General features: G+C 42.1%; 1 protein-coding gene across 1 annotated transcript; it reads right to left on the reverse strand.

Moving 5' to 3' along the window:
* Nucleotides 1–326: 326 nt before the first annotated feature.
* Nucleotides 327–9,094, reverse strand: spns3 (spinster homolog 3 (Drosophila)). The gene is made up of 12 exons (XM_041241000.1): nt 8,890–9,094; nt 8,052–8,319; nt 7,790–7,855; nt 7,140–7,276; nt 5,480–5,631; nt 4,949–5,015; nt 4,634–4,776; nt 3,917–4,069; nt 2,842–3,031; nt 2,354–2,419; nt 2,054–2,152; nt 327–1,484 (listed from the first exon to the last, which is right to left on the reverse strand). The coding sequence occupies exons 2-12, from the start codon at nt 8,290–8,292 to the stop codon at nt 1,281–1,283; spliced, it is 1,518 nt and encodes a 505-aa protein (XP_041096934.1). The 5' UTR covers nt 8,293–8,319; nt 8,890–9,094; the 3' UTR covers nt 327–1,280.
* Nucleotides 9,095–9,585: the final 491 nt, after the last annotated feature.

The raw sequence follows: 9,585 nt of genomic DNA on the forward strand, positions 1-9,585 counted from the left end.
TTTGCACGGATGCGCTAATCCAGTTTATTGTGAGTCAGGCAAAGAGCTTCACATCTCAATTGAATTGCTTTTTGTTCCACTATCTTTACCTTGTTATGGTGTTTGCAATCAGCTCGAGTGCTTCTAGCTTCTGTTGCTCCAATATGAAGTTAGCAGTTTTTTCTACATCTGTCGTTACCTGACTTGCCTGTAGAACACTAAATTCCAGGACTGACACGATGAAATAGTTTTAAAAAATCTTAAATATACGTGCTTCAGCAAACAAGATTATGGCTTGGATTAGATTTTGTTCCTCTTGTGTGGTGATGTTTGGAAAGTCTTTATAAACCAATGCAGCTCTCTCTGTTCTCGATGCTGTCTGCACACTTTGCCATTACAGGTAGAGCTCAAAGCTTTATTCTGGTTTTTTGGTTGCAGTTCATCAATTAAACTAAAGGCAACGTCAGCAATCCTGTCACGCGAAACTCTGTGTATACAATGTATATTTCTATTACAGAGCCAGAAACGGTTTCTTAATGTAAACATTTCAGTATATTTGTATGTGTATTTTAAACAACTCTACAAAATAAGGCTTACCTCAACACGTTTTTATTTTTTTAATGTGGTATAATTATAGTGCAATATCGCCACCCAGTGGTAGCTGCGATGTATTACATTTAAGGTTTTAAAATCTATTTTATACAATACTATAGTAAAGTCCTTCATCCTGACACCGGTGCCTGTTGGTCACATGGTCCTCTTTGCAGCTGTAGACCACACCAGTGAATTTTCATCTATAACTTTCTATTTAAAATATTTACATATGCCAAATTAAAGTATCACAAAACAAACAAACATCCAAGGGGGGCAATATTGCCAGTCCTAAAAAGAGATTAGAAACGGTTAGCAGTCTTTAATGTCCACTAGATGTCGCTGTTTCCTCAATGTTCGCATATAAAAAAAATATTTTAATATGTGCTTAACACCTCATGTTCACATCTAACAAATTAAAAATACAGTCACAGCATAGTTAACACACTGGTTGTAACAGTATCTCAACAAGCAGGCGTTAGGTCCCCATTCTAAAGTTTCAGTGCTTTCTAATTCTATAGGATGCTTTGAAGACACAGCCCTGACCTCCAATGCGGGTATCAGAGGCCCCCATAGCTCTCTGTGAGAATCCCTTTCAAAGGAAATACTGCATATTGAGTTCCATGATCTGAGAACAAGGGACGGCTTGTTTTTCACTGTGTTTCTTCAGGATCAATCCGGATTCGTTGAGGGTTTGAGGGTTTCGGTCTTCAGCTGACCACGGCAGGCTTTCGGCTGTTAGCTGCAATGATCTCCCGAGCTGTCGCTCGATCCTTCTCAACGTAGAAAGCTGTCAAGAGGAAGAACAGCCCCCCCAGAACCCCAACGAAAGGACAGAGCAGGAAACCGTACTCCAGACTCCGGAACGTCCACAAAAAGGAGTCGGGATAGGAGCTGCGGAGAGAGTCCGAGATCTGAAGAGAGAAAGGCGTTTCAGCGTTAACACAAGCATTGGCCTACTCACCATTTTAGAGATTCTAAACAAAACAAAACCACTAAATATATATATGGTCACTACCCGGCCTTTTTGATTGGCTCGTCCCCTGTGGCTGCTGGTTTTTATTCCAACCAAGCTTTCAATTACTTTAACTGGACCCTTAATTGAACTGATAATGTGCTTAACTAGACATGTTTACTTATTTTCAGCTCTTAAACAGTTGCAGTTCAAGTTACTTATCAAATGTTATAGCTAGCTTGAAATATGCAACAGTTCAAGAGCTGAAGAAAGGTGTAATTAAGTAAATTATCAGTTCAATTAAGGGTCTAGTTAAATAATTTAGAGCTCGGTTGGAATGAAAACCAGCAAGCACAAGCAGTCCCCAGGACTGAGTTTGAGAAGCACTGGTGTAGAACATCCTACAATTACAAGGAATTATAAGCCTGCCTATTAGTGTGGATCTGAGCTTGAGATTTGAACAGAACCAGACCTATTCCCCGTCACTAAGGACCTGAAGCCAGCTAATTGGATTCGATATTGACTCACTGTTCCAATGAGGTAGGGGCTCCCGGCGTCTCCAAGGAGATGACAGACTGTAATCTGCAAGGCCTCTGCTGTTGAACGTCGGGTCGGTATCACGACATACTGAAAGACATGGGCAGTCCATTCCATTACAAACAGCTGCAGTGCAGTGCTGGATGTTAAACCTGCAAAAGCTAGGAGGTGCCACAGCACAGAAAACTGTTTACCATACAATTTACCATACATGACTATTTCCATGGTCTATGAGCTATTGTCTATGAGGCTTCCCGTTGTGTGTGTTATCAGGAGAAGTACTGAACTCACCAGAAGAATGTCAGCTACAACAGCCCAGTTGAGAGACAGGAGGATTTCCCCCAGAGCAATGAACACCTATTCAACAGAAGAGCAGGAAGAATCAGGCTCGGGCTGTTACTTTATAACAGCAAAACAAAAGGGGCAATGTGACAAGCAAAACCTTTTAATTATCCAGACAATCTGCTCACCAGTTAGTGTGGCTACTTACTTCAACTGTAGTGAAGTCATTTCTTACTAGTTCAGGGAGAGTTTTCTTTCACATCAGTCAGGGAGAGTTTCCCTTCACAGTAACAGGGCAAATGTGTTCTATGTGGTATTTCTAATTGAAGTATTTCTTCCGACCACTAGAGGCAGTGTGTTGCAGGAGCACAGATTAATGGTTACACTGTAATTGATTGAATTGAGTAATATTGTGTAAGCTGAGACCATCACATGCTTGCACAAGCCAGATTTGTGCAATTCACCCACTAAACCAGCTAGGAATCGGAATTACTTACATAAGAGCTGGCGATGCTTTTGTCAGCTGTCACCATGGCCAGATAGAGGCAGGGGGCGGAGCCAAGCATGCCCACTGCACAGAGCAGGGGGTCCCCATTAGGAATGCTCTTCTTCAGTCGCCTGGCAACGGCTGCCCCAATAGCAACCCCGACAATCCCCGCGACTACCGTCACCACTCCGAATATCAAGCTAGGAAAGTGAAAGGGGGGCAACTAGCTAGTCTGTATCTAGACTCAAAAGAAATGTCAGTGGCAATTGACCTTTGCAGGCATAACTCTGGACAAGACATATTTGCTTGGCTAAACAGTGCCCCCACTGAACACCAAAGTATGATTCCTGGGTCACTACATTCATCCACTGACTTTTAGTTTAATTTCATAGGACACCAGATGCTATTGGCTTACCAGTTTGGTTACATCATCTACAGGTATAAAAGCATTCTCAATCTTTGAAAAGCACTGTCAACTTTATAGCCATCCTCCTGCTAGCACTTGCTGTAGGAAAGCAAGACAAGCATGTAAGGAAAAGGGATTCTGATAACATTTTACAAAACTCCTCTAGGCTAGTATTCTCATCCTGGGTTTGAAAAGTGACTTGTTTTACTGCAGTATTGTGCTCATTTATTAGAACACCCCATTGCTTCTCATTTTAATTGATGACTTTAATAAGCCACACGTGCATTCATTTAGAATAGTAGGAGAAAAGGAACCCATTGCCACAAATGGTAAAATGCATGATACGTTCTAAAATTTATTTAAGATGCCTAATTAAAGCACAAATTTTGTAGCATTTTCACACATGGGTGTGTATTGTTTCTGTATCACTGATTACTGACTGAAAATTGAAATTCTCACACCCAGATGTTTTCATGCAGGGTGAGAAGTTGTTGCTGCAGAATGAGAAGCTGTACCTGTCTGTGTTGCTGGAGGATGAAGCCAGCGCTGGCTGTACCTGTCTGTGTTCCTGGAGGATGAAGCCAGCGCTGGCTATACCTGTCTGTGTTCCTGGAGGATGAAGCCAGTGCTGGCTCTACCTGTCTGTGTTGCTGTAGGATGAAGCCAGCGCTGATTGTACCTGTCTGTATTGCTGCACGGCTCCTGTGTGCACTGCACCCTGCTTCCCTGTAGGACCTGAGCATGGGACAGGAAGACCGGGGTCCAGAATGCCAGCGCCCCCGTCGTGAAGGCCATGGCAGTCACGCCCAGTGAGGACCACACGAAACTACGGCTGTGAGAGACAGACACTGCACAGTGAGGGCCTGCAACTGGAAACCCAATAGAAACAGAATGGAGCGGGCCTTGATGTTTTTCCATGTAATGGGAGTCATAAGGGATTTGAGTCATAAGGGAAACAGGTTTTTCGTGACTGGGACTCGTGACGGTAAACTCGAATGTACGTGTTGTATCTTGTTAGCATGAACTGTGTGACAAGCCAGCGAGGTTAGAGGAAGGGAATAGCCATTATAACTGTAGATATCTTTTCTGAAGTACCTTATCTACAGGGGCAATAATAACCAAGACATTTCTTACACCTCGGCTGCAACTTGTGCACCAACTTTTTCACCATGTTGTAGATGCTTTAAAAAAAAACAAGGCCAGTTCAAAACCACGAAAGGCCAGTTCTTTTTAAATATGCTTCACCATACTGTTGTGTGCTTTACCATAGCCCAAACCGTGGGACCACCATGAAGCCCCTGTCAGATCCCCAGCCGATCAATGGTTCTGGCTGCCCTAATATGAGACAGTTTTCTTGTGTCAATCTGGACCCCTATTTAGCGGCACGCTCACTCACTTGGCGAGAAGGTACTTGATGTCCTCCCAGTAGGATGTCCTCTCCTTTAGCGCCTCCCCCTGGAGATCAGAGGCACCGCGAGGCGGCTCAGGCACCAGGGCGATGAGCAGAACAATCCCGACCATTCCCAGGATGGGAGTCACCTGCAGCAGGGGAGGACATGAGAAATGAGCAACTGTAGGGGAAACAGTACAACATTGCATTGAATATGGGGGTTTAAATGTGTCGGGGGGGGAGGGGGGGGCTATTATTATAATCTATTATTACTGCGTGTGACTTTTGAAATTTAAAAAGTGATTTTTATGAAACGCTTACCCTGAGTGCCCAGTGCCAGTCTCCAGTAATGTCTGCCACACTAGATCCCACTATGTATCCCAGGCCACTGTGGTATAGGAAGGAATCTGTAACATTAACTAGTTTTAAAGCACCTACTGAAAAAGAAGCACACCTGTGCAAAATTCCCTTTTGTTTTATTTTGTTACTACTGAGGCCGCTTCTTATGCTGGCTATGGGAAGATGACGGCTGCAGATGATTTTTATATTCATGTACAGTAACCCAAGTACAGTGAGCAAGGAGCTGCATAGGGGGGATAGCTGTTTGCCACTGCATAGATTTTTGGTTGACGTAGACTGATTAGTAGTCATCTAGGATGTTTGCTGTTCAAAACTTTTTATAATCGGCTAATGAACTGCTTTCCGTTCTACTCAATAAACATGACTAGATACATAAATAACGGATAACTGCTCTTGGCCTGATCTATCCCCCAGGTGTGTTAAATAGTTCTAAGCGTTCCCTCATTGAATGCCTGCTCTGTTCTTGATCAAGTGGAGCTCTGAGGCCCTCACCTTCCGACTGGGATGAATATGTAGAAGAGAGACAGCATCCACGTCCTCAGAGCTCCAGTGAAGAGGTCCCCGATAATGGTGGGGGCGATGGTGGAGTAGCTGGCCTCTCCAACCCCCACCAGTCCCCTCGTCACGACCAGCAACCAGAAGTGCTGAAAGAGGTGCATGCTGGGTCCGTTATTCACCCTGGCATTGTGCTTGTTGCTTCCACCGTGCTGAATGGCTAGACTACCCTTAAGAAGGGAACTGTCTTTCACTTTAATTTCCTTATTCCCTTAGTTACCATACAGTACAGTGGAACCCATAAGTACTGACACCCTTTGGTTTAAAGTAATTTAGCTGTCTGAAGATACTGTTACTTTTTTAAATAAATACAGTCATGTGCAAATGTATTGGAACGCCTCAAGATTTGTCATTTATATCCTTTATATAACTACCTGCATGAAAACCTCTGGGTGTGAGAATTTCAATTTCCTGTCAGTAATCAGTGATAGGCACTCGTGTGTGAAAATGTTAGACCACTTTGTGCTTTAATTAGGCATCTTAAACAACCTCTTAAAAGTCTCATGCATTTTAACATTTGTGGCTATGTGTTCATTTTCTCTTATTATTTCAAGTGAATTGCTTATCTGGTTTATTAAAGTCCTCAATTAAATTAGACTAACTAATTTGCCTATTTTAACAATTGTCTAAGATTTTTCAGTTCCAGTGGTGTGATTTCATATGCACAACAAATCAAAACTACAGAAGCAATGGGGTGTTCTAATCAATGTGCACACTGCTGTACTGTCAATGACATATTCCTGTCATGAACATACAGATCGTTACAGCAGTCTATCTTTCCTTTTCACCTCTTCATCTCTTCATCTCTTCAGCTCAATCCTGTAGCGCTGGATTGGATATAGAACTGAAGACAGCCTATAGAGCAAGAACTTTGATGTTTAGTTTACTCTTTGAGCTTTACTGTGTCTCTCGTGACTACTAGGAGTAAGGAAACGAAGGAGAAACACAATTCTGACTGAACTTTAACACAGCCTAGAGACAGTGATCAATAAAAGAATTGGATAATAATTGAATTGCAAGCATCATAATAAGATAAGTGATTGAAACCAAAAAAAAGTAACGTACTCTTTCGGAGTATAGAGGTGTGTTTATATAAGGAAGGTGGTAGTGCTAGTTTACCATACCGTACATTTTGGGTAAACCTACATTTTAAGACCCATTAATTACAATGTATTCCATTCATGAAACCCAATACAAAGTTTCAGCTGTAAAAACAAAATGAGTTAACACATGATTTCCTCTGATATTCCTGAATTCAGAACAATATTCATTCATATTAGTGACCGTGGGGCAGTTTGAATAAGTGTGGAATGCATCACTCATTCCTGCTCCCTCTTCACTTAGCTGTCAAAAAAGGGTGAAATATTGAAAACAGTGATTTAATAAAGGTACAGTACACAATAAGACTTATACAATTTACTGTCAGCCTGCACTAACAGTGAATTAAGTGAATGTGTGTGTTTTCGAATGATGAAATATCGAGGGAGGGCTGTGCTTTCCATTGTGCTGTACCATACTCCTCATGGTTGCCTATGCTGTACCGTGTGTTCTCTGTGCTTTACTACTCTTTGCTTGGAGAGTGCCAGGGTTGCCATACCGACTGAGTGACGAAAGAGCTTCCCAGAGTCACCGCAGTCCAGACAAACACTGCCAGCACCATGAGCCACTTCCTGTTGTAGCGATCGCCAAGGTAGCCGAAGAGAGGGGCCATCAGCATGAAGCTGCAGATGAAAGCTGCAAAGAGAACACACTCAGAATTATTCTGAATAACACAGCGTCGCTAAAAACACCAATCCTTCCATTCCTATTCATCCTGCAATGAGGTTAACTGCTCCACCCCCCTCTATGCAAATTGGTCATCCCTCCAGCCCAGGGCAGGCTTGATGCATGGAAAATGAACTGCTCCCTCCCTCACCCCCTAAGAGAAAGGATGCTCCCTCCAGTCCAGGGCAGGCTTGATGCACAGAGACTATACTGCTCCCTCAACCTCTAAGAAATTAGGTGCTCCCTCCATCCTAGGGCAGCCTTGAGATCTCCTTGCCATGTACAGTGGATTATTGTAACTGGCTTCAATACAGGTTTTTTTTTTTTTAAATGAGCACAGAAATGCATATTGAGAAAAAACATGCAGAGCCCCCTATTGGCGTGCATATAACGTATGTAAAATCATAGCATTAGAAACGCATTAAGAATTACAAAAGCCTTCTGTTGTATCCATTTCAGCTAAATATATTGCGTTACACTAACCTGTCTGCAGTAAACCAGCATCACTGTCTTTTATATTGAAGTATCTCTGGATGTTCAAGAGAACGCCTGAAAGAGTGATAGGGGAAATCACTTCATTATAAAGGCAATACATTGGGATAGCAATAGCAGTTATGTATTGAACTACATATTGCCACACAAAAAAAGTTTTTTTTTTATAAATGTTTGTAATAATTCAGGTATTGTACCCTGTAAGTTCAATTACTCAAAAATTCTGATTTTGATCAATAAAATTCAGACTCACCAGCAACCGTGTAGCGATCCATATAATTGAGCAGGTTGATGTAGCACAGCACTGCCACAGCGAGGTAGGACCTGGTGGCTGAAATGACTTTTACCTCCTCCTGGACCTCTCTTGGGGGTCCCTTTTCATCAAGACCGCTGTCTCCCACTGACCCGTACGAGCGAGTGTGGCGGCCTGCCGGAGCTGAGCCTGTCCCTCCCTGCATCCTTTCCATTCGGATCGTCCCTGTCTCATTCTCCATCAACAACACAGACCCCTGCAATCTCTTCTACAAGTCAGGCAGAAGCTCAGCTCACAAGACGATAACAGGAAGCGCTCATATCTTACTCTATCAGCAGCGTCCCGCTTGATGAAGGCATTGCAACACAATCTGACCAAGCCAGTAAAAAGTCTCGCTGACACTTGTAATATTAAAAGCCCCTGAAAATTTTGGTTTTCACTAGACATTTTCTCATTTGCTGTTGAGACTGAGTTAAGAAATCGACAAAACAGTTTGGCTAGTGCCTTGATCAGTGACCTAGTGTTGTTTCAGCTTTGGTAATTACTTACTAGGTCTTATGCCTTGTCAGTCACTGAAAAACATGATAAGGGTGTGCAGCTGGAAATTGAAACTGTGGTTTAAAAAAGGAGTTTAAACAGCAGTAGAGAACCCATGCAATAGCATTTTAAACAGGGAAATCTGCATGCTATGAAGTATCCCTGTAACATGTGTTTGCATATGATTTTAGATTGAGCCGGTCATTAGAGAAGCACAATAAAGGACTAACGGGTAATGTGACAGAACCCTATGAACAAAACTCCTGAATATTCATTCAGGCAAAGCAGTTATTTTACGTACCAGTAAAGCAGTCTTAATCCTCTAAGCTTGCAGTTTGATTCCAGGCTGATTCTTACGTTTTTCAGTGGACAGAATCTCAGTCAGGAGTTTGTTGTTTTTTAGAGAAAATGAAGGCCTTTATGTTCCTCAAGCATTAAGTGAGAAGTTCCTATTGAATTAACAATACTCCCTTCTTCCCCTTCCCTGCGCTGGCTTCTTTGAACATTTCCTTATTGTAACACATCGGCACAGTGTTGTGAAAGTTTTCTGTCGCTCTTTTTTTTCTGGTTTCTTTGACTCCTTCATAGCAGAGGCATATTTAAGTGATACCTGACCTCATATTGATTGACTGACTTGATTGTGCATGACAGTTTAATGTCACATCTGACCATAATCCTACAATATAAATGAACCCATATATGTGTTCACAGTTTTTCATTAACAGGGTATTGCCTTAGGACAGGGATTCTCAACCTTTATTTATAATCATGCCCCACTTTAGCCATTTTTTTGCTTGTATACGGTAATCAGTATACTTGCATCACCTAGTGGCAATGACATATAATAACCTATTAAAATGTTATAGAATATTTAGTGCTCTTATTACCCGTAACACATGAAGAATTTGCACTGTAACCCTGTACTACCCTGTAACACCTGTAAATCTCCTTGGATAAAGGATTCTGCCAAATACATTATTATTATTATTATTATTAT

The sequence above is a fragment of the Polyodon spathula genome, unplaced genomic scaffold (assembly GCF_017654505.1).
Source record: "Polyodon spathula isolate WHYD16114869_AA unplaced genomic scaffold, ASM1765450v1 scaffolds_732, whole genome shotgun sequence".
In the NCBI taxonomy this organism is placed as follows: Eukaryota; Metazoa; Chordata; class Actinopteri; order Acipenseriformes; family Polyodontidae; genus Polyodon; species Polyodon spathula.